The sequence below is a fragment of the Hemitrygon akajei genome, chromosome 11 (assembly GCF_048418815.1).
Source record: "Hemitrygon akajei chromosome 11, sHemAka1.3, whole genome shotgun sequence".
NCBI lineage: Eukaryota > Metazoa > Chordata > Chondrichthyes > Myliobatiformes > Dasyatidae > Hemitrygon > Hemitrygon akajei.
In genome coordinates, this window is record NC_133134.1 from 42,244,584 (window position 1) to 42,270,204 (window position 25,621).

The 25,621-nt window shown below is 37.8% G+C and overlaps 1 protein-coding gene across 1 annotated transcript in view; it reads left to right on the forward strand.

Annotated features, from left to right (window-relative positions):
* LOC140736333 (uncharacterized) overlaps nt 1-25,621 on the forward strand; it is a 457,303-nt gene that overhangs the window by 222,699 nt on the left and 208,983 nt on the right. Inside the window, exons 67-82 of the mRNA XM_073062333.1 lie at nt 556-743; nt 1,778-1,863; nt 3,309-3,436; nt 4,660-4,815; nt 5,869-6,056; nt 12,181-12,269; nt 15,285-15,418; nt 16,225-16,349; nt 19,838-20,015; nt 20,109-20,321; nt 23,054-23,224; nt 23,340-23,477; nt 23,657-23,706; nt 24,178-24,298; nt 24,631-24,713; nt 25,388-25,517. Of these exons, the coding sequence (XP_072918434.1) occupies nt 556-743; nt 1,778-1,863; nt 3,309-3,436; nt 4,660-4,815; nt 5,869-6,056; nt 12,181-12,269; nt 15,285-15,418; nt 16,225-16,349; nt 19,838-20,015; nt 20,109-20,321; nt 23,054-23,224; nt 23,340-23,477; nt 23,657-23,706; nt 24,178-24,298; nt 24,631-24,713; nt 25,388-25,517 (2,178 nt within the window). The remainder of the gene's footprint in view (nt 1-555; nt 744-1,777; nt 1,864-3,308; nt 3,437-4,659; nt 4,816-5,868; nt 6,057-12,180; nt 12,270-15,284; nt 15,419-16,224; nt 16,350-19,837; nt 20,016-20,108; nt 20,322-23,053; nt 23,225-23,339; nt 23,478-23,656; nt 23,707-24,177; nt 24,299-24,630; nt 24,714-25,387; nt 25,518-25,621) is intronic.

Here is a 25,621-nt window from a genome sequence, read left to right on the forward strand (position 1 = left end):
GGATTTACCCTGCTAATTTACTGTTTTAGCTGATAATTTAACTCCCTTATCCCTTTTAGCCAACTCAACCCTCCTTTCCATTCTTTCCAAGTCCACAAGCCCTTCTGCTAAATGAAATTGGAACTAATCAATAAATAGCAGCAGTAAAGGTAAATTTTCTAGCCATTGCCCAACTTTGAACATACATGTTATCTGGTCGTATCCGTGATTGGCCACAGCAATGTTGTGTTTTGTTTTTATTGGTAAATACAAAGATTCAGTATCCATACTATTTATTTAATTTGCCACTCAATGGTAGCACTCAAGTACCTGCTAACATTTAGTGTGATAGTGAGGGTTACTGATGTAGAGTGTGAGGGACGGGTGATGAAATCAGAGTGTGCTAACTGCATTCCCTCTGTATTTTACCCTGAAAGTAACAAATTATCGGACCTGCTTATAATGGAGTTTGTTTTTATTTGACTGAACTTTACAGCATTGGTTCTATACCTAAAATAGTCAATGCTTTGCCCTGCAGCAATTCTCATTCTAAACACTTTATTTTGTCTTTTCCAGGAAAAGCTTTTAGCTGCTGTCGTTGAGGGGTTACAGCTTGAGTTTCAGAAAAGCATTTCTGGAGTCAGTGATACAGATGTAGATGAATGGCTTAATGCCACGCTAATTCCAGCCCTGCCACTCATCAGCACCACCCTCTTCAACTCTAATAATAGCCAAAGACTTCAATGCTTTTTGCTTGAAAAAATGTAAGAATATTTCCAATGTAATTTGAGTTATATTAGTTGAAAGTAATTTGACAGATGATTTAGTAATACTGAGTAGTGGAGTGTCCATAGAAACTTGTCAGATAAATGATCCAACAGAGTGTGTATCATTCCACAGAATTTTCACCATTACCTTGATGTTTTCCATTTTGTTCTTGCTTTCCGCATCTCTGAATAGTTGTAATGGAAAGTCATCAAGACCATATTCTCTATTTTAAGAACTGTTGACTTGAAACAGTGTTTGAAAAGTACCATTCATTCATGTTTTTGCTGTTGAACCTTTTGACCAAATAGCTTTTTATTCTTAATGGCAAACGTCTACCAAACTCCTGTGTCTAAAGATGAGTTAGCCAGTTGCTCAAATAGTTCGCTGCACTAATTTTTAAAGCCTAAAGGAACGATGTCCATCTGGACCTTGGGACATAAAGGAGCCTGGAGCTTCAGGAGACAGATGAAAATTGGGAAGGGAGCAGATATAATGATGTTTCCTGCCCAAGGTTGGTTGTGTATTGAACTGAAAGGAAGGCTTCCTGATTCTTGCTAAACCTATTCTTGGAAAAGTAATTTTTATATCTGTAATAATAGGCCTCTATGCTCGTTTTTGTTCTGAGATTGTCAAGGCTTTCCGATAGAGCTGGAACAAGATCTGTTAGCCTGACAGTACGTCGGTAGGGCATGGTAAATGCTTGCTGCAGAGCAAAGCATTGAGTATTTTATGCATGGAACCACTGCTGTAAAGTTCAGCAGTGTTATGCAGTTTTGAATGGGTCTTAGACATGGGTATGTGTGTGTTTGTGTGCACATGAAACTAATCTGCTGTGGTGTGAGAGTCCTCTATCTAATACTGCAATAATGAATTCATTCTAGGTTAGCTCATAAATAAATATGCAGTAGAGCAGTCATGGGATTTTTATGCATTTATTAAAAGTACTAATGAGAAGAATTTCAGCCTATGACTCTAAATACAAGTGCCAGTGACACTTATAATTAATGTATCTCTGTTGATTTTTCTTCAGTGTTTCAGTACTGAGCTCATTCAAACAGCCGCAAAATCTCTACGATCAGAAAGCCATATATAAAAACCTGCTGGCTTATGCAAAAGGTAATTTAAGAAAGTTTGACTGTTCTTGTTTCGTAATTTAATGACACCTTATGAGTTATGCTTGGGTGGCTTTTCAAACTGATCCATTAACAGGTTTTATTCCCTTTACACTTGCTCCAACTACTGATCTTGTGAGTTTAGTTTTGTCTTTTTAGCTCAAAGTGAGTGGCAATCATAAGTCCTATCTAAAGTGCTCGAATAATTATTGATAAACATTTGTTGTTGCCAGTAAATGGCCTTTCAGATTCAGCATTACTCACCTCTAGTACTTATACTCTGAAGTTCAGTTTTAGCAAGCATAATAGATTTTATGAGAAAGAAGTACAAACCTTTGGAAACGGTGGATGATTAATATGTACATTAAGAGATGGCCAATGTTGAGAAGACATTGACTGTGATAGAGCATGAGAAAAGGATTGAATAGATCTGGCCTACACATTTCAAGAACCTTTACATTGTAGAACATGGAAGAAGGCTGAAAGAAAAGATTTAAATGATTGAAGATTGGCGTTATTTGTCGCGTGTACATTGAAACATCGAAACCTAAGGTGAAATGCTTTGCGTGCAAAACCAACACAGTCCAAGGATGTGTTGGGGCAGCCCACAAGTGTTCGTATGTCTCCATTGCCAACAGAGCATGCCCACAACTTCCCAGCCCATACACCTGTGGAATGTAGGAGGAAACCAGAGCACCCAGAGGAAACCCACACGGTCATGGGGAGAAAGTAGATACTCCTTACAGGCATCAGCCCGATTTGAACTCCCACCACTTCTGTGGTAAAGCATTACGCTAACTGCTATAAAGATTCAAATTGATGCAGATATGTGTACATACAGCTCCAGTATATGTGCAAGGACTTGTGCAATCCCTTGATAGCTGATTAGAGTAGGGAAATAAGCCTCAGTCCACTCTCCTGTACATCACAATTGATACCTGTGATCAGTGAGGACGGGGAACTATTGATGGAAACTGAATTCGCCATCTGCTTCAGCCAAACTGCAGCTTGAGGCAATCCTGACAGAAGGAATCCTTGATCTTAAATCTTAGCTCTACTTCTCCACAGATACCACCTGCCCTGAGATTTGTTTTAATTATTTTTCTTTTTCATAAGAATGAAATGATGCTTTTCTGCACATAGACTCAGTAATCATCCTTGTGTAGTTCCCTGGCATTGCCACAGTACCACCTTGCGATCTCGCCACCACCTCATTTGGTCAACCCTCCCACTCCTCCACTTCTCCTGATCTCCAGTACCCTGGCTCAGCCTACTATCCGATCCCCTTGTTCTGGATTAGTTATGAGGATCACTGAGAGTAATAACACTTTGCATATTTAATTCTGTTACACCACTGCATAATTGAGTTTTGGAATGTTGGTGGTAGTTAATATGTCCTTTCAGTGAATAGGGTCTTTGAAAACTGATAGAATTTTTACTGTTTTCCAGTATTTCCTTATCAATGCCATGAAAATAGCAGTTTTATCCTCTACCTGAAGAACTATTTCCAAAGCTACTTCCATTTTCTAACTCTGAAGGACGCAGTTTCGCTGCTTCCTCCTGATCGTGAAACTGAGGTAAAAAAGGAAGCTATTTCTTCGGTGAAATTTGGTGGTGGTCACTTCCAAGATGTGCTTAATGTGCATTTGTTTTTAAACATTTGAGTGAGCCCACACTGTATGCTTCTTGTGACTTGGGAAGGAGCTTGCTCTATGTATCACCAGATGAAACAAAGAAATTTTATTCTGTTACTTTCCCTATAAGCTGAGGAGCAACAGCTATCCAAGGAGTACTTCCACCAACAGCCTGCTTATTCTGCAAACATCCCCGGCTCAAGTTTTATTATGATGTCAGACTATTCTGTATTGCAGATAATTGTAATATGATATTAATAATACTGGGGCTAATGCATATCCATGGAATTGACATCATTGAATGGGAAATTTGATTGTATTGAAGGCCGAAAGCTTTATTCCTACTCTGACTTTTTTAAATGTTTCTATACTTCTGTGACGCCATCTGCAATATTACTAATGAGATATCCTTCCAGCTCTTTAGCAAAAAATAGTCAGAATCTAATGCTAAGTCTTCCTTTGTAGAATATTTATGTGTGTGCAGTGTTGCATTTTCATGATAATCTCTAAAGAATTCTAAGTACTAACCATTTAAGATAGCTGTAGTTTTTTGTTTCCTGAAAAAGAAGCTGCAGATTTTCATTTATTGAACTGAGTTCTTTAAAATAAACCTGTCTGGAAATGTATCTAAACTGAATAATTCAGAAACATTGGTTTTAAAATATCTTTGTTCCCCTGTCATATTGTGCAAAACAATTAAGGAAAATTTGAATCAGTTATTGCATTTAGTTTAATACCAAATTCAGATTGAAATCTGGTTTCTGAAATCCTTGATTAATCTTTTAAGACAGTTACTTTATGTAGCCTTTAGAATAAGTCCCACCAGTTGAAGTGTGATATGCTGAAGTAATGGAATAGTTAAAGGGTACATAAAGTATACATTTAAAATATTGTTATGCTGTAGAGAACGGGCGAAAGACTTCCCAAATGCCTGCCGTCCCAGAACTGAACTTGGGCAGGATATTGAATGGTGAGGTTGAATCACTTCCCATTCTCTTTCAAGTAAAATTCTAAGAACTTTATGATGCGGCTCGACTACTTCAAGATGTCAGAGAAGCAATAGGACTGATTTTTGGCGTGGTATTGCACAAGCTAAAATCTATTTTCCCTGGTTTGCACCCGGTTGTTTCTGTAGAATTCAGCAAATTCCTTTTGTCTCTTTATAGGTGCTAAATAATATTGATGTAAATGAATTGGTCAATCTGCTGAGTACACCTGGATTTGTTAAAGATGACTATCTTTTAACAAAGTTGGTGCTAAAAATCAAACCCATCCAGAATCTAACTCAGTTTTTAGATGCTTTCGCCAATTCAACCCAGAACGTAAGTTGCAAATGTAATTTCTATTTCTCCATTCACAAGATATAGCCATTGTAGTCACAAAATGAGTCTTGGTGTATCAGAACAATGCATAAGAATTCTGCACTACTCGAGGACCCTAATGAGGTCAAAGTGTTCATTTATAGGGCAGTACGGCCATAATAAATAAAACATATTACTAGAGACAAGAAAGTTGTGAAAATTTGATGTTCTTTGTTTATTCCACATACATAAGCTCTTTGAGTGATTAAATACAGGAGCTCTGCAACAGTAGTTGCTTGAAAAGACAATGTTCTGGACAATTATTCTTCTTCTTAGGCCCTAGGCTCCCAGTGGGCATAGGCCATCCATGACCTTCCATCTCCATCGTTCACAAAGTCGATGGTGTGGCTAGAGTTCATCAATGCTTCGGCCATGCATAGTACTCACTGTACAGGGGGTGAGCATGTACAGCTTCACCACAGACCTGTTAGCCGGCCTTGCCCATTTCACCTCTCACGACGGGAATGGAGGGTTGGACTTCGAGAGGGGTTCTGGCCATCACTGTGGTGAACTACATATACCTGTCTGGACATGCCCCCTGATGACTGCTCCTGTGGCTCCTCCCACAGACCCCTGTATAAAGATGATGGAGGTCTGAGCCCGGTCTCTCAGTCTCCAGGATGTAGTATAGTGGTCACTCACTGCTTGTTCCTTCTTCCGGTCAATAAAAGCCGATACCTCGCTTTTACATCTCAGAGTGAGTTATTGATGGTGCATCAATCAAGTACTCTAAACTTTATTGCCTGCCTTTGCCATATCTACAATTTGTAGCTGTAGCTTATCTGCTGTATTGAAAGTGGATTCACAGTTGGGCAAGAGATGTGGGTATCATTTAAAATCATGAATCACTCTCAGAGAATGCTGGCCTTATTGCTTCCAAATTATAACTCTGACATTCATAACTGAGTCTAATTGCCACGGAGATGTCACAGAACAAGCTGTGGGAATTTATGTTAATAGATTAGAATTCTGGTACTTAGTATTAAAATAACAATGCTTCCTTTTCATTTGCAGGCAAATCTTTTAAATGCTGTGATGGAGGGTGTGTGGCTTTCGTTTACTGAAAGCTTCCCTGACCTTACTGATACAGAAGTGGATGAGTGGCTTAATGTCAGACTAGTCCCGTATATGCCATTTCTCACCACACCTGTTTTGGTTTCCAACAGCACGCTACGAGTCCCATGTCTTCGCTACAGAAAAATGTATGTACATGTTTGAACTAAACCAAAATACTTAGAAGTTCAGGTAATTTCCTGTCAAATTCAGTAGCTCAGAAGGATACAGGACAGAAGATAGCAACGTCATATTCCACAAGATATGTCTTTACAGAGCTGTCTGGTGGGAAAAATATACGTGTTACGCATTAATGTCTCCAGCAGTTTCAGCTATACTTTTGATTTGATCAAATTTAATTTTATCATGGTGTTTAATTTTATCAAGCCTGGCCGTGACGGTAATTCAAGTCACGTTCTCGCTATAAAAATGAAGATGGAGCATTCCAGTCCATAGTTGGAACTACAAGAGAACCATCCGTTGAAAACATTTTTAAGACTGAGAAGCTGGCCAAGTATACTCTGAAATATTTCCTAACGATGACAATATATTTAAATGTTTGTTTTGAAATGGCATCGGATGAGCATCAAAGCCACAGGGGGTAGCTTTGATTTTCAATTGGTCCTAAATTGGTTGATTTCAGGCTGATCACCGCAAAGATAGCAGAAGCATGCTAACATTTTACAGTCTCTTATTACAACTATGATGTTGCTCCGATAGATATTGGATGTAAAAACAGCCAGAGCAAATTAACCTTTTCAGTCAAACAGTCTGGAAGTTCAGACTTTCAAATCCACAGGGTATTTGCACAAGAATCTAGCATCATTTGAGGTGAAACTTGTGTTGAATTCTTCAGGAGAGAAGGAATTGCGGAGAAAATTGGCAGGCTTTAGGTGGGGCATTCAGAGCCTTCTGTTCGAGGTCACTTGTGCGACAAATTAAGTTTTGCAGTGGAGGGAGAAATATCTTTCTGGTGTTTTGAACCTACAACAGCAAAAATAGGAGGGTAAGGATTTGTAATTGAAAATCAAACATTGCTGGAAATCAGAAATATTTTTTAAATGCTGGAAATCCTCAGCATCACTGGAAAGAGAAACAGAGTTAATGATAACAAGCTGAAGACCTTTCATTAGAACTGAAAAATGTCTTTGGACAAAGTGTTAATTTTTCCCAGAGAATTAATGGATAACCACGTGGCTTTTGTTTCCTGGGCCATTATAATCATTTGTTACCGAGAAGTAATTAAGTTCATAAATTGGTAGATTAGTGCCAGAAGCAGCACCAAGAAGAGGACATGAAAAGAAGACTGAAGTTTAATCCACTCACCAGGAGAAGGATAATATTGGCAAATTGGTTTATTATTGTCACAGTGAGGAGTGTTGTTTGACATGCCAACCATATAGATCATTTCATTATAGCAGTACATTGAGGTAGTCGAAGAGAAATCAGTAACAGGATGCAGAATAAAGTGTACAGGGACGGTGTGGTTCAGATAGACAATAAGATTCAGGGCCAAGACAAAGTTAATTGTGAGGTTAAGACTCCATCCTTCACACTAGGGGACAGTTCAGCAGATTTTTATATTAATCTAGCAACAATGTGATGTTTATTATAGAATATAAAACATTGACTACTCGTACAACACAGGAACAGGCCCTTCGGCCCATGATGTTGTACTGTACTAATTAAACTAGTAATTAAGTGCCAAATTACACTAATCTTTTCTGCCAATATTATAGACATATCTCTTCATTCTCTGCACATTATTGTGCCGATCTGAGAGTGTTGAGAGCTTCTTCAAGGTCTCTGTTGTATTCCCGTGCACAACCATCCTCACAGCACATTCCAGGCCCAACACATCTCCTTTAAGCTTGTGTCCTCTAACCTTAAATAGATGCCCTCTAGTGTTAGACATTTCAGCCCTGGGAAGAACATATTAGCCTGTCCACTCTATCTATGCCTCTCGTAGATAGATGCCTCTCAGTGTATACTTGGCCAGCTTCCCATCATGTGTAAATGAATTAGATCTTTTTTTCCGCCCAATTGTGTACAGTGAATCTTTAGCAACACATACAAAATGCTGGAGGAACTTAGCAGGCCAGGCAGCATCTATGGAAAAGAGTAAACAGTCAATGTTTTGGGCTGAATCCCTTCATCAGTTCTAAAGTCCTGAAGAAGGGTCTCGGCCTGAAACATCGACTGTTTCGTCCTGAAGAAGGGTCTCGGCCTAAAACGTCAACTGTTCACTCTTTTTCGTAGATGCCTCCTCCCCTGCTAAGTTCCTTCAGCATTTAGCATGTGTTGCTTTGGATCTCCAGTGTCTGCAGATCTTCGCATGTCAGTGAATCTTTAGAAAATCTTTTTTGGAAGCAAATAATCTGCTCTGATATAGCATTTATACAGCCTTGTTTGTTATAAACAAGTCTCAGATTAATACAATTTTTGAGATGAATTTAAGACCAGACTTCCTGATTTGCTGGCAAATGAATGCTACAAGATTGCCAGCTTTTAAGGGTTATCAACTGTAAGAGAAGGTGAGAATAGATGAATACTCATTGTTGTTGGTTTAAGTGTATATTTTTATTATTAAGGAGTAGATATCAGTGGGGAATTCACATTTATTAGCCACCCTTCATTACCCCAAAGGGAATAATGGAATTTACTCTTTAGTTGTTATACCATTGTGTTACGTAGTGATTCACAATTAGTAATTAGTTCAGTTTTTGAATATTTGATTAGCAGTGTGCAGTTTTAGTGTGAGTTTGTCTCCAGATGTATTTTCATATGTGTTTATTTCTTCATATGAATGTAGGTGCAGTGGGCATATGTGGGTTCTCTTGTCTAAGCATATGAGTGTGTGCACATATCTTTCTGTTTGAGTTGTCTGTAAGTTTATGAACAAACAAAAAGGAAGGGCAACACAAGTAAAATTGATTCAAATGTTTTTTTAATATAATTTTATTTTTGCTGCAGTTAAATTTGATCTGAAAGTGAAATATAACTGTAAGATTAATTTTAGTTTTCTTTTTTGTATTTTTTTCCCATTATGGCATTCCAGAGCATGCATGTTTTGTATATGGTTATACTTATCACCGCAAGTTTCGATTAGCCCGTGCTCATATGCATGTATTTATGTGTTAAATAAAATAAAAAAATTTATGGGGACTAAACAGATAAATGTTATAAGTTGGAACGTATGTGGTTGGAATCATCCTATTAAGCAAAAGAATTGATTAAATCATTAATCAATTCCAACCCAATATGAGTTTTGCTCAAGAAACGCATATCAAAACAGGTGATCAAAATAAATTTTTTTAAATGGGGAAAGGCCTTAAATTTCACGCTACTTGTCAAAGTAAAACAAAGGGAGAATCAATTTTTATTAAATTTAATATTTTATTCATCCAAGAAGACATTATGTTAGATATTAATGGTAGATATTTAATTGTTAAAGAAATAATTTGTAATAGAAAAATTGTTGTGGTTAACCTATATGGACCTAATATAGATGATCCTCTTTTTTGAAAATGTATTTGCTTTATTGCCAGATTTAATTGAATATATGTTATTAATGGGTGGTGATTTCAACTGTTGTTTAAATCCTTTGATTGAGAAGAGTTCAACCAATCAGCGACTTCTGAGTTGTTCTGCATCACTTATTAACTCTTACTTCATTGATTTTGGCCTGGTTGAGGTTTGGAGACATTTACATCTTAATGATAGAGATTATTATTTTTTTCCACATGTTCACAAAAAATATTTGAGAATTGATTATTTTATAGCTGATCCCCGATTTTTGTCCAAAGTCCAGAAATGTGAATATGATGCTATAGTTCTCTCGGATCATGCGCCTTTAAGCTTAGCTTTTGAATTGAACAATGTTGTTATTGCAAATTTGCCTTGGCATTTACCAGAAAATTTATTGCAAAGTTTGGACTTTGTCAAATTTATTGAGACTCTGATTTTTTTCTTTTTAATAATACGGGAGATGTGTTGAAATTGATTATATAGGATACTTTTAAAGCATATTTGCGCGGTCAGATAATCTCCTATTTAGCTAAGCTTAAGAAACAGACAAAAACAGTTAGATAAGATTTCCAAACAAATTAAAGACTTGGTTAATATTTATGCAATCTCTCCTAACATTGATTTATTCAAACAAAGAGTTGAACTCAATATAATTTATCACAATATAATTTATTATTAACTTATACTATTGAAAGAAATTTGCTTAAATTGAAAAGTCAGTTTTATGTTTTTGGAGATAAAAATAATAAGCTATTAGCATCTCAATTAAAAGCAGCTAGAGCTAAAAGGCAAATTTTAAAAATTTTCAAGGGAGATGGCAGTTTAGCATGTAATTTATGAAGATATTAATAAAATTTTTCAAGACTTTTATATTGAACTTTATAAATCTCAGTTTCCAGTTGATCCTTCTAAAATGAATGCCTAAAATGATCTTACAAAAGATCGATTTTCTTCGAATTTCTGTTGAAGATCAACAAACTCTTGATGCTCCTATTATTGAAAACAAAATTCAGAAAGCTATTTTTTCAATGCAATCTGGTAAAGCTTCTGAACTGGATGGTTATTCTGCAGGATTTTATAAAAAAATTCGAAAAATTGCTTTCTTCATATATGTTGGAAATGTTTAAACATTCTTTTTTGATAGGAGAGTTACCTCCCACATTTTATGAAGCTTCTATTTCTTTAATTCTTAAGAAAGATGAAGACCCAACTGACTGTGCTTCATATAGACCTATTTCATTATTAAATGTGGATGCTAAAATTCTTTCAAAATTAATGGCTAATTGGCTGGAGAATTTTTAGCTAAAATTATCTCTCAAGACCAAACAGGTTTTGTAAAGGGCCATTATTCCTTCTCTAATGTTCGGAGACTGTTAAATGTTATATATTCATCCTTTTCTAAGTCTCCCCAATGTGTTGTCTCTCTCGATGCTGAAAAGGCATTTGACAGAGTTGAATTGAAATACTTATTTAATGTTTTAGAGAAATTCGGCTTTGGTATTAATTTTAATAAGTGGATCAGAATGACTTATAAAAGCCCTATGGATCCTTCATGGATCTGTTCCAAGATGGCCGATTGATGTCTTTTGAGAAATTAGTAACTAAATACTCTCTCTCTTATTCACATTTCCTGCAATATCTTCAGGTCAGATACTTCTTACAAGAATATTTAAGTAATTTTCCATATATACAGGATTCTGACCTGTTAGATATTATTTTAAAAATGAATCCTTCAGTGAAAGGTTTTATTGGGAAAATTTATAATTTATTGTTACAACAGCACAATTACCCTTCACTTAAGATTAAGCAAGATTGGGAGAGAGAGCTTAACATGACCTTGATAACAGAAGTTTGGTTGTGGATTTTGAAGGTGGTTAACTCTTCTTCGATCTGTGCCAGTCACTCTTTAATTCAATTTAAAATTGTATATCGTTACTATTTGACAAAGGAGAGACTGTCTAAAATCTTTCCTAATGTTGATAGTGTGACAGATGTAAAACCGAGATAGCCACATTGACACATATCCTTTGGTCGTGTTCTGTATTGAAACATTTTTGGAAGTCTATTTTCTCTACAATTTCTAAAGTTTTAAAAATTAATTTACAACCTAATAAATTGACAGTTTTATTTGGTATAATCCCTCAATATATTCATGGTATTTCTCCATCAGACCAACATATAATTGCATTTGTTACATTATTGGCCAGAAGGGCTATTTTGTTGAACTGGAAAGATGCTTCTGCTCCTACTTTGATACAATGGTTTTCTCAGGTGATGTTATGTCTTAGTTTGGGGAAAATCAGAAGTCGTAACTTTTGATCCTCGATTTGATCTTGAGAAAATGTGGGATTCATTTACCCGCTACTATCATTTGATTTGAGTTAATTAGTATGGTTTCTTTCCAATTTTTCTTTAAATGGATTTGAGTTGGCAGATTGATATTTTTCTCTTATGGAAGCTTGTATGATGTATAACTCCGGGGTTGTGCTCCCAATGGGGTTTTTTTTTTCCAGTTAGTAGGGTTTTTTTTCCTTAGGGGTTTTTTTTCCCTGTTTTCTTTCAAAATAATATTCTTAACACTTTATTTTTTCTTCTTATTGATATATTGCTTAGCTTTGTTAATCAGTTATTTGCTAATTTAATTCTTCATTGTGCATAATGACATATTGACTTATTGTATCTTTTTTGTTGATCTTCAATAATAATTAATAAAAAAGATTTTAAAATGAAAAATTTTATCTTTAGTGTAAATGCACTGAATGTTCAGTTTCCAAAGTTAAACTCAGAAAAACGGACAGAAATCTACAATGGAATCAAAGCTTACTTGCTACAAGGTGAAGTAACATTTTTATTCTAAAGTTACAAACATAGACTATTAACATCAATTATTTTAGAGGAGGAAAAAGACAATTTAATCAAAATTCTTGTTTGTAACCACGACTATAGCAGCACTGAATGACATGTCAGAATCAGGTACTGTATGTTATCACCAATATATGTCATGAAATTTGTTGTTTTGCAGCAGCAGTGCAATACATAAAAATTATTATAAGTTACAATAAGAAAATATATTTTAAAAAAATAGTGCAAAAAGAAAGCAGAATTTTGAAGCAATGTTCACGGGTTCATGGACCATTCAGAAATCTGATGGTGGAGTGGAAAAAGTTGTTCCTGAAACATTGAGTGTGTGCCATAAGGCTCTTGTGCCTCCTCTCTGATGTTGGTAAAGAGAAGAGGCCATGTCCTGGGTGGTGAACTCCTTTATGATGGATGCCACCTTCTTGAGGCATTGCTTTTTGAAGATAATCCTCAATAGTGAGGAGGTTTGTGCCCATGATGGATCTGGCTGAGCTTGCAGCTTTTTCCGATCCTGTGCATTGACGCCTCAATGCCAGATGGTGATGCAGCTAGCCCAAATGCTCTCCACAGTACATCTGCAGAAACTTGCTAGAGCCTTTGGTCATGTACCAAAACTCCCAATGAAGTATAGCTACTGGTGTGCCCTATTCATAATTGCACCAATGTTGGGCCCATGATAGATCTTCTGAGATGTTGACATCCAGAAACCTGAGGCTGCTCACCCTTTCCAGCGCTGACCCCTCAATGAAGACTGGTGTGTGCTCTCTCAAATCCCCTTCCTGATGTCCACAATGTCCTTGGTCTTACTGGTGTTGAGGACAAGGCTGTTGTTATGACACCACTCAACCAGTGATCTATTTCATGCCAGTATGCCTCCTCATCACCACCTGAGATTCTGCCAACAGTTGTGTTATTGGCAAATTTGTAGATGCCATTTGAGCTGGTCTATGCAAGGTGAAAGGTAATTGCAATGGTTTCCATAGTTGAATAGTTCACTAGTCTTAAAACATAACAGCTCCTGGAATTTAGGAAATTGCATCCCACTAATGGATGTTAATTTGAATAAGAGTGAAATGTAAGAAACTAATCTTGTGTCCATGTTTGTGCAGCTGTTTAGCTTAAAACAGATTGTTAAAATGGTACAGAGTTGTTTTGATTTACTGTGGTGTTTCAGGTGACTAGCTTTGAGTATGAAGTATGGTTGTGATGTTGAGGTGCCAGTTTACAATGTCATTGTTCGAACACTTTCTGTGGAGATGACACCTAGCTAATTTAATTCAAAATGCTACTTCTGTTTTGTGAGTATCTTTGGTTTGTTGGATGTTTAGATTTTCCAGTTGAAAGTAGACGAAACAGCGCATTGACTGAGCGTTTAAAAAACATTTTTTGACACGTTGATGGGTTGATGTTCAAATTCTTGTCAGATGTTTAAAATCTGAGTCCTGTGAAGAGTCTTGGTCCAAAACGTCGACTGTTTATTCTTCTCCACAGATGCTGCCTGACCTGCTGAGTTCCTTCAGCATTTTCTGGGTGTTCTCTGAATTAACAGCATCTGCAAAAGCTCTTCTGTTTATAATGTTCAGAATCTGTTCATTGTTGGAAAACCACCATCTAAATTTATGCGGAGCTGTTTTTGTGTAGTGTTACATGTGAACTTGACACAGATTCTCTCCACAAATTCCATTTCCCATGTCATGATTTTCGATTGTATCAACCTTTAGGGTGAAACCTGCATTTGTTATAGGAATTCTATGTGAATGTTCCATTATTATTTAAAATGTGCTCTGAAAATGCATCCCTAACCATACTTTTTAATTACCGGTATTGTAGATGATTTCATAGCTCCTAGTCAAGGTCGATAAGGAGACTGCAGGTCAATTAGACTGCTATCACATGATTAGTCATAGTTCCCACTCAAACTGCTTTCATGTTCAATGTAGATCATATATGTCAAACTCAAGGCCCGCGGGCGGTGGAATTATCTTTGGCCCGCGAGATAATATCTAATTACTATTAAAGCTGGCCCCAGTGATCGAAGCGCCTATGGCGTATGATATGGCTAATGCTGAGTTTATTCAGGTACCAGGTTTTCAGGGTTTTTAGTGTTTATTCGGCAGTCTTCTTCATAAGAAACGGAATTTGTAAAGTGATACACTTTGTAGTTATAGCAGAGACTGAGACACATGAGAGCAGGCTGAAAAAACGGAGGCAACGAAAGCTGCGTTCGCACGTGTCCGACTGATCCGGCCCGCATGAAGCTGCATTTTGCTCAATCCGGCCCGTGACCTAAAATGAGTTTGACACCCCTGATGTAGATAGATCGATAGATAGATACTTTATTGGTCCCAAAGGAAATTACAGTGTCACAGTAGCATTACAAGTGCACAGATATACAAATATTAGAAGAGAGGTAGAAAAAATGAAAAATAAGTTACCACAAATCGTCTAACAGGAGGGGATTATCACTTCCTTGGCTATAGGTTGAGTCATTATTAAGTCTAATGGCCAAGGGCAAGAATGACCTCCTATAGTGCTCTTTGGAGCAGCACGTCTGTTACTAAAAGTGCTCCTCTGTAAAGCCAAGGTGGCAGGCAGAGGGTGAGAAACATTGTCCAGAATTGCCAGGATTTTCCGTAGGGTCCTTTGTTCTACCACAGCCTCCAGTGTGTCCAGTTTGACTCCTATCACAGAGCCAGCCTTCCTTTATGGTTTATTGAGCCTGTTGGCATCACCCATGTTGATGCCATTGCCCCAGCACACCACTACATAGAAGATTGTTCTGGCGATAGCAGACTGGTAGAACATGTGAAGGAGAGGCCTGCATACTCCAAGGAACCTCAGTCTCCTCAGGAAATAGAGGGAATGTCATTTGCTAGTATTATAAAGATAAGAGGCTTGATAGATGAACCAGTTGTTTGAGACACAAGTAGATGCTTTTTAAAACAATTATCTTTTTATCATTACAATGTTTTATCTACTTTGTACAATAGAACCCAAACCAAAGTGCTACAATGCACGTGATCCAGTCCTGAACTCCACTGCGTGGTTCTCTCAATATCTGGGACTGTATCTGAGTCAAACTTCACTCTCTGACCTTCAATCATTCTCTAATAATGAAACATTGGTAAGTACCTCTCTTCATTTAAATTTTATTTTCAGCATTCATGCAAGTGGAAAGAAGGACTTGCACTTAGGAGTTTGATTGTGCTGGGATATTGATGCTGAAGTGTCCATGCCAGATAAATAAGGAGGACTTTCAACAATGAAATCTAACTGTCAGTGATTGAAATCATGTCTGTCCTCCTAGAAGGAGCAGTGTTTATTGCCTGTATATTCTTCTCACTTCCTGAACATTAGGAGGTGTGCTACACCATTAACTCCATGAGCAATTGATGCCTTTACCTTACAACTCAAAAGAAGATGAATTCTTTGAGTAGATAGCCTCCTTCAAATGCAACCTATAGGCAGTGAATTTTAGTATGTGGCACGTGCCAGCCATTACCACTAGCCTGAAAGACTTACAAGTCCAGAACTACCTTAAGCAACAGGACTGTTCCACACCTCAATCACCACTAGATTTGCAAGGAACTCATGCAATATGGGGGCTGGAGTCTTGTGCTTCATAAAGGAATCCACTTAACAAATGCATTTAATCCTCCTGACTCCAAAAAGCAAAGATGGAATTTTTTTTGTTTTGAAGAACTACTTCTGAAATTGGTATGTTATAGTAACTGTCAGAATGGCACTGCTGCTGCCTGCTGGAGAAATGGTTGGAGGGTCTGCTTGATATCATATTAGGATTTGCACTTCCATTCTATCTGATATACGTCAACACTTCAGCTATATCCTTACTATTGACTAAGAGAATCTAAATTTCACTTAGCCTATCAGGTGAAGTAAATTTCCTAATTTCTCTCACACTCTGTGCAGCTTCAAGTCTTCGCAGCAAACGCAAAAAACCTGGAACTTGTAGAACATTTGACGTTATCAGAAGAAGTATCAACAGCCTATATTAACTTACTGGTTAAGAACAATCCAAATTTTAATGCTTCAAGGTATGTGTTCAATGAATTGATATTTTCGTAATGTGTGAAATGGAAAATTCCCTTCATTATATTTATGGGTTTGAAGCAAATGAACTGCATTCTTGAACTGGGACTTGCAAATCATGATTTTGATTTTTTTTAAATCATTTGTTCAAAATAAACGTGCTTAAAAAAAATTAAAGCAATTAAGGTATTTGAAAGTTCAAAAGTGCTCTTATATGACTTTTTATCAGTAGCCAAGCCTCTGTATCTTGTTTCATGAGGAGAATAGTACATCGAGTTACAGATTGGACCCATTTAGCTTCAGCAAAGTCAACTATTCGGTTTCCAAGAGACAGAAATAAGTAACCAAATAAACTTTCATCGCCAGTTCTCTGTTGTTCAGTTTCTTTTTCTGCAGTGTTTGTAAGTGTGTATATAGAGTATGCGTGTATATGAATACATGTTCATGTGTCTGTGAGAATTCCTCTTGAATGGACTTGTTCCTTAACAATCTTCCTTCAAATTCTCCTGATCCTGTAACAAAATGCCTCTATTAATATTCCTTGAATTAATGTTTCTCCTTCATCCAGTTCATCAATTTCTCTTTCCCTCTCTTTCCATCTCTTAGTTTAATAGCCACTAACTTACTTTGTGAGGCCGTTCCCTCTTCCTTTTCTCACTCATGGAGCAATATTTAGCCTCAGTGGTAGCAATCATGCAGAAGTCAGGTGGTTAGCAATGACTGGACCTTGTGCTGTAAATTCTGGCTGAACATCCAGCAAAGTGCCCACATTCTGTATAAGTCAATGGCTCTTTAACCTTAATACTGAGGTGTGGGAGCCAATAAAAACCACAAGACTAAGCTGGTACAAGAATGGTTATGGCCATGGAAGGAATGTTCATGTCACAACCTGTCCATGAAGAATTACATAGATTTATGCTATCACCCAAGGAATTCATTAAGGAAAAGAAACACTCTATTTCATTCTGACATGTGTTATCTCAAGGTTTAGGTCAAGTGCAAATGAGAATCCTGCTGACTACAGACAGAAAGTTGCTGCCAGTGTGAATTTTCAGTTCCAAACCTTGGCGTGAGAAAATGCTTGAAACATTTAACCGCAAAAGTGTAAATCACAAACTTCAAACTCCAAGGCAGAAAGTCTGTGCAATTTGATCCTACTTATTAAAATGGAGTTGCATCTGTTGATTGCAGTTCTGTATGGGAGTTCATCACTGGATGACTGCTGCCAATATTCCTTTAGTGCATATCTGGCCTTTGAGCTTGTTGCTACCCCGTGAGATGCTGAGACATTCATAGATCAGCTACGTTCTCTTACCTTCTCCTCCCGATGCCTCTGGTAGGGCGGTCCTGATGTATTGGGGTGAGGGGGGAGTAAATGTATTTGTCAAGGGCTGAGCAGTACATCAGTTGAAGTATTGCCCTTGACCTTGTGGAAAGCAGTATAACCGAAAAATCAATTGGGACCCTGCTAGTTTGTGATGATTGAAAAGATTGTGCCCTCTTGATTGTCTACATAATAAACAGATCCACATACATATGATTTGAGAATTGGAATCATGTTCATCAAATGATATTCACTCTTGGGCTAATCTTGGAGCTTGTCTGTCAACAATCAGCAAAGGCTTCAATTTTTAAAAGTCGCAAAAAATTTTTAGTTTTGTACCAGGAGATTGATTCACTGCAATCTCCTGAGGTCCTCAAATCGGCTTAAAACGCCCAGAAATAGGAGACGTTGACTGCATTTAATATGATCTATGATCTGTACTATATGTTCAGCCGTTGTAACATGGATTCTTTCTGATTGTTGCTTTTTCTCAGTATTCTCCAACTGGGTGAATATTTAATCTCTGAGGAGGCTGATATGGTTGTGGGCTATGCCTAACTTTGCTTCTGTGCATTTGGTTTGTGTTTAGTCTTAAACTTGTTGCTTAACCTTTAAAATTCTTGTTCTAATAATCTATAATGTATTGATGGGCTATGATATTCATTCTTTTACCTGTTTCTGTTGCGTTCTTCCATGAAAAAGCTTTCAGTAAAAAATATAGTACTTGTGTTCCACTCATGTAAACAAGTGAAATATATTGCATATAAATTATGTGTGCTAATCATTACGTATGTGCTATGTTCTGAAACAGCATATATTTAATAGCTATTGTCTCAGTTTCTCTCATCATTTCATGTTAAACTTCCAGATGTCACCGTTTAGTGAATTAATGGATAAGCAATTCAGACTTCCCACTTTGCCAATCTATTGATTTTGCCATGCCTGATCTGAAATTCTCACTTTGATGACAACTTCTTGCAACTTGGTGCAAGTGTTGCATTTTGAACCCCACCGGTTGTCATCAATCGTGATAACAATAAGCTCATGACAGGTGGCTTCATGAAATGAATTATTATTGGGACTGTATTTGGATCTATGTATCAATATGCTAGCAGTGAGTTTTGGTCAGTTTCTCATGTTGCTTCAGCAAAATAAAATTGTACATGATTTTAAACATTGTGTGTGCTTTACAGTATTAGGAACTCTCAGGTACAAAGTGACTTCTGGGGATTGTAATGTATATTGTAATATAGATGTACTATAGATTGAATCCAGTGCCAAATGTTCACTGAGGCCATGGTTTCAATCCTCAAACCTGTGGATATTATCAAATGAGGGACACAGGAATATCTGAAAACCAGAATATTCAAAAGCATTAACAGGGAACACCATGCTATCTGTGCAAGAGGGGTGGGGAATTGAATAGATTCGTGATTACAGGTAAGTTGGTGAATACTTTCTTATGCCTAGAATTTGATTAGATAAATTCTTTCAATAGAATATGATCAGATTTTGTTCAGCAGAATTAGATTAAAAAGAATTATTTTAGTTGTGTTTGATTGATTGCAATAATGTAAACGTTTTGGGAGTAGAATTTGGATAGATTTTTCTTTTGGTTCGATTAGATTAGTAGATAGGTCTTGAAGAGTTTGATTGGTAGCCATTCTTCTAGAGCACGTGATTCAGTAGGAACTTTTGCTTCACTCGTAATATGTAAAAATGACCCATTAATAGGCTTTGCTTAATTTGATTGGTGGGCAATGGATAATCAAGATTCGGAAACATAAATTGACCATTGAAGGAAGAACACTGAATGATGGCTTAGATGACAGACTTGAAGTGCAAAGGCAAAGATCATCTACTTAAAGAGAGTTTTGTTTTGATACAACTTCCAAAGTCTTCATGGATTTTGAAGAAATTTTAAATATTCCCTGCATTAAGCCATAAAATATGAAATTATAAAGTAAATTTTAAGGTAGAGGACAGATGAAAATTTGATTCAATAACATTTGGCTCTGTGCCATCACTCATGTCCTATTACATATTCAATTTGCCAATCAATTGAAATCTTTAATGACCATATTTGTAATATTCCTCAGAATATATAATCAGAGTGCTGGAGCACTGAGAGATATGGCCATGCTAACACTGACTAATGTTCTTTTACAGTCTGCCAAACTCCCTTCTGTGCTTCATTACCAAAACTAATCTGCTTCAGAAATTGTCTGCACAGCAAACATTGTCTTTAATCGGAAGGATAAACAAAGTCTGCGGACTTAACCTAACATCCAACACGTCTACCGATGGTCCAGTACCTCCCAAAGAGCCAACAGATGAGCAATTGAAGGTAATAATAAATTAATGGTGGAACACCTTCAGTTCATGTGAAGTGTTTTCTTGGATGGATAAAAGTAATAATTTTCCTTTGCATCTTTTTCAGTTGGCAGTTGTTCTAGTGGGCAAAATCGACAACTTTTCAGTCAGCACTTTGAACACTTTGGGGCAAACTGCTGTTGGACTGTCATTGTCACAGGTTGATAATATTGATGGGAACACTCTGCAGCAAGCCCTGCCAAGTCTGGGCAATGTCAGAGGCTGGAACATTGGCCAGTCTAGTTCAATAGTGAGCAAGTTACTAACGAGTGGCTTCAAGGTAAGAAGTGAATAAATCACTAATAATTATATTATTTATATGTGACTAAAATTGTTAAACTGATTTACCACTGTCTCATGTACTGAGGTACAGTGATAAACTTTGTTTTGCATGACACCCATACAAATCATTTCATTGCAATAGTACATTGTAGTAGTAGAAGGGAAAACAGGAACAGAGGCAGAGTAATAATTTACAATTATAGAGAAAGTCAGTAGACAGTCAGGTAATACCAAAGTAGATTATGAGGTCAACAGTGCATCTTAGCATACTAGAGAAGCATTCAATGTTGTTTTAACAGTAGGATAGATGTTGTCCTTGACTCTGGTATACCTGCTTTCAGGCTTTTGTATCATCTGCTTGATAGGAGGTGGAAGAAGAGAGAAAGGGGGGTAGGTGAGCTTTTTGATAATGTTGGCTACTATACCTAGAAGGCAAGAAAATTAAGGACCTAATAGTCATGGACTTTTAATGTGAATTAGTTTTAATATCCATATCTGGACTAACTGTTTCAAAGAGCTACGTGTAAATTAACTGCAAAAGTTGTGAATCCCACCGTGCCGAAACTGCTTCTCTCATTACAGTTAGTTCCTAGCCGGCTGGTGGTATCCACGCCAGACTTCGAGGCGAGTGGCCCTGGGTTTAAATCCAGCCAGCTCCTTGCACGCTTCCCATCCATGCTGAGTTGAGCGAAGAGCTAACAACTCAGCCTCGTGAAAAAAAAACAGACAAATGCTAAAGAAATGTCAAGGTTTCTGCTCAATGGGCCACAGGGCGCGATGTGGAACTATACAGTTATTTCCTGTCAGCTCTACAATTTGCTTCACTTCATGTTTTGTGGCTGAAGATGAGGGAAGGGGGATGTCAACCTGAGTTTGCAGCAGAAATAGGAGGGATCAGCTGGAGCTGAGTTAACAGGGTGGAGGGCAGGAGTGGGTGGGTGTCATTGAGCGAGTAGCCCAGGTTAGCAGAATAATTCTGTGACCCAAGCATATTCCAGGAAGTAATTGTGATATCTGCAATTTTCCCTGCGGGAAACTTAAGAAAAATTATTTAGAAATTTACTGCTGCGAATCTAACAACATTTATCAAGGTAAAATTAGAACACAAGCCTCCATCCTTGTGATAAAGATCAATGTACCATTTGTCTTACCAAACACAAGAAAGCCTGCAGGTGCTGGAAATCCAAAGCAACACATACAAAATGCTGGAGCAACTCAGCAGGTCAGGCAGCATCTGTAGGAATAACCTTCTTCAAGACTTGCTGTTTTTTTTGCACATAAGTTTCCAACGGTACATAAGAAAGGCCATGCGGACCCCCTGTGAACACTTCCATAAGAGGGAAGGGAGCAAAAAGGTGAACAAAGGAAGGGGACGTCCTGGGTGTATTGGAAGGAGTAGGAGACGAGTACAGACTGGAGTGGTTTACCGGACCTCCTGCTGTCTGCCACCTGGTTCTATTGATCATGGTTATCCCACCACCGTACCCCTCCATTTATCTGCTTCCAACACTCATTTAGCCCCTGTCTCACCTCTCCCTCTCACTGCTGTGTACTGGCAACACTCTCACTTCTGATTCTGGGTCTCAGCTTCATACATTAACTATTCCTTCGGCTTCACCACGGCTGCCCGAACCACTAGGTTCCTCCAGCTTATTTTTAGCTCCAGATTCCAGCAGCTGCAGTTTCTTGTTCCACCTTCGTCTGTTCTGAAGAGGCAAACTCAAATAATATAACAGATCTGTCAAACATGATGTCCCGATCAGAAAACTGTGGTTTCCCAAACTTAATATTTTCCAGCTGATCTGGTGCCAGTTGCATAACGTTAGATCCAGCTTTTTCTCAACCACTGACGTCTGAATTATAGTGGAAATAATTACATAGATAGTCACTCTATTGTTATTTAAAGAAAACTTCCTTTGCAAACACGAGGAAATCTGCAGATGCTGCAAATTCAAGCAACACACACAAAATGCTGGTGGAACGCAGCAGGCCAGGCAGCATCTATAGAAAGAAGCGCTGTCAACGTTTCAGGCCAAGACCCTTTGCAAATGTGTTTTGGGTCACAAGTCTAGATATAAGAATGAGTTGTGATTTATTCTCAGTCCAAAGCAAACACATTTGACCATTGTAATAAACACAAAATACTGGGGGAACTTAGCAGATCAGGCAACATCTACGCAGAGGAACAAAGAGACGATATTTTGGGTGAAGACCCTGCATCAGCACTGGAACGGAAGGGGGGAGAAAAGCAGAGTACAAGGTTGGAGGGGGGAAGGAGTACTATCTGGAAGGTGATAGGTGATGCCAAGTCAGGGGGAAAGCTAGGTGGGTGGGGTTGGCAGATGCTGTGAGAAACTGGGAGGTGATAGGCAGAAATGGTAAAGGTCTGAAAAGAAAGGGATCTTACAGGAGAGGAGAGTGGACCACAGGAGAAGGGGTAGGAGGAGGACATAGATGGAGGTGATGAGCAGGAAAGGAGAGGAGAAATTCTGGTTTTTTAGTACTTTTCCATCTTGTTACTGCTAGATAAATTTCAATTATTTTCAACCCTGTGGAATAGTCCTTATCAAAAGAGATTTTTGTGCAGAGCATTAGATCTTCATGCCAAATGCAGAAAAATGAAATCAACTGGGCTAACTGCAATGATGATGTGAACACATAGTCAATGTACAAATTTACTATTCATTGTGCTTTGAAAGCTTTGCGATTTGTATTTTAATTTATATCTAGGTCAATAACACAAGTCGTCTGCTGGGTCTGGGAAGCCTGGTGTCTGGAATTCCCAGTGGCGTGTTCCGACGCATAAATCCTCAGATATTCATCAGTGTTATCTCAAATGAGAGATTTGTCGAGAATATCGGCAGAGCACCACAACCCATACGGCAGATCTGTGTTCTGCAGGTGAGTGATGTGAAATTTCAGTGATAGAGGAATGTGCCATCTATATTTCCCCAATGTTACTTCAAAACTTGCTTTCATCGTCCAGTAAATAACCTTCTGTTTCATTCTAAATCAGGTGCTGAGGAATGTGGAGAATCCAGTGACAACAGTGAAGGCAGTTCCATCAGTTCTTGCCGCAGAGGTTCCACCTGTCCTGTTAAATTCCAACCTAAGCCTCAGTGATGTTAACAATAAAGAGTGGACTCCCAGTCAGGTAAATGATCCTGTTGCTTGCAAGCAGAGACAATGGCTGGAATGAAAATCAGCTGCAGTTGGGAATTGTGCATTAATTTAAAGATGTCGGGAATGTTATCCCATTTATGTTGTATTCATGTATAAACAGACTACGACCCTATTGTGTTAATCAATAATTAAAATGCTTTTATTCCACAGTCCGCTGTGTTCTTTGAAAGGCTGGTCAGATACAACAACAATTTTGAGATGTAAGCAATTCTCTTTTAATTTCTGCCTTTATTTTGCCTATTATCTTTTTGTATTTAATTTGTTGATGTAGTTGAGTTTAGTGTAACCTTATATGTAGTTTCTAAAGCAGGCATATTTATTCAAGTGATGTGTTATGTTCAACTTGCCTCAATAATTAAACTGGTGTGAATAGAGGGCTCTCATTGATTTTTACAGAGTTGTGTTCATAGGTGATATATTTAGTCCAGTGCACAGAGTATGACTAATGTCATAACACCCGGATTTCTTTACGTTTTTATTTCTAATCTCCAGTATGTTTCATGACAATGGTGGGCTCATTGAAGAGGGTTAAATAAATGAAATAAGCAAAGTGCTTTTCAGTCACTCATGGGCTATATGCTGAGAAACCTGTGATGTAGAGGTTATGATAAGAGATTTGAAAGTCAGGAAATTAGGAACATTTAGAAATTAATAATGCCATACCTTTCCAGATTTTCAGTGGCTGTCCTGCGAGGTTTCAGTTGTGGAGCAACAAAAGCCCTGGATTTTCAGACATTTTTGAACCTTGTTCAAGCAATGAAGGTTAAAGGGATTATGCTTGATGAAAGTCAGGTAAAATTATTCTCAAAAACACAAGTGTAGATGCAAGGCAATAGATTGTCACTGATGGATTGAATAAAAAGGGGGGGTGTTTATTTTGGAAATAAATTTCTATGTAAGGTGTGAACTGATCTCTGAATGAATTTTAAAGGTAGACAGTAATGATGTTAAGTTTTCAGATGTATGGGATTCTTGAAGATTGTCAAATTGTGGTATGTCCCACTTGTCAGTATCAAAGGAAGCTCCCATGTCATCACCTACTGCAGCAAAACACTATAGTAAGGAAGATAACTGAGAAATCAGTGCTTCTGGTCCCAATGTGACATTGTGGTCTGTCTTTCCAGCTTGAGTGCATTTCTGGCAGACTCGCTTCTGAAAGTATGGAAGTGCCCTTGGATGCCTTGCCTGGGGATGTTCTGCTGTTCAAGTATGTTATATTCTTTGATAATTTCCTCAGTTACTTTATTGATACTGATGTTTTTTTTTCAACTCTGCTGTAACTTCCAGTGTGTTTAATTGGAGCGCTTTCATAGGCCTACAACCCACGTTTTTTTTTTCAGTCAGAATGCTCATTGCTTACTCCTGAACCCTCAGTTCCCGAGGGTGATGTGAGAAATTGGGATGACATTAGTTGATGGGTTAGCCAGTACTGAGAGTAGCCCAGGGAGAGATGTTGTTTGTGAAACAAAAGGGACAAAAAGTAATTGTAGATAGCATTGCAAGGCTGTGGTCTACTGTTGCACTGTTGATATCTGCTAGCAACAGGAGAGACCAGCAATGATCATTGGTCAGATTATTGTGGTCCAGTCTTCCTTGCAATGCTCCAAAAAGAGCGTTCCACAGGGAATGACATCTCTTGATCTTCATCTGCCAGAGAAAAGTTAATCTACCAGGAAGTGCTACATCCGTTTCCACTGAGGTTTCCAAAGTGACCTGAATCAGATCTTCAGGGAGAGTACATTGCCCATTGTTTTACAATGAATTGAGGATAGTTCAGCAATCAAATGGGGATGGTGTTGGGAGCTGAAGGATATATACATTAAGGCTCGATAAATTGCAAATGACTCTTCATATTCATAAGCATATTTTTTCATGTTATAGTTATCAATACTTCAGGGCTTCATACAATTGCCGGGATTTCTACAAACTAGTTGGGAAATCAAATGTCAACATCTTAAGAAAAGTATCAGCGAGAGAGCGAAATATTCTGAATGATGCTAGAATGTGTTTGGTAGGTATTAAGATCCTCCATATCTTTGATTGTGGTTTTGTTACTTCATGTGATGAGAGTGCTCTTAAGAATGAAACAGACTTATTGAGGTTCTTTTGTGTTCA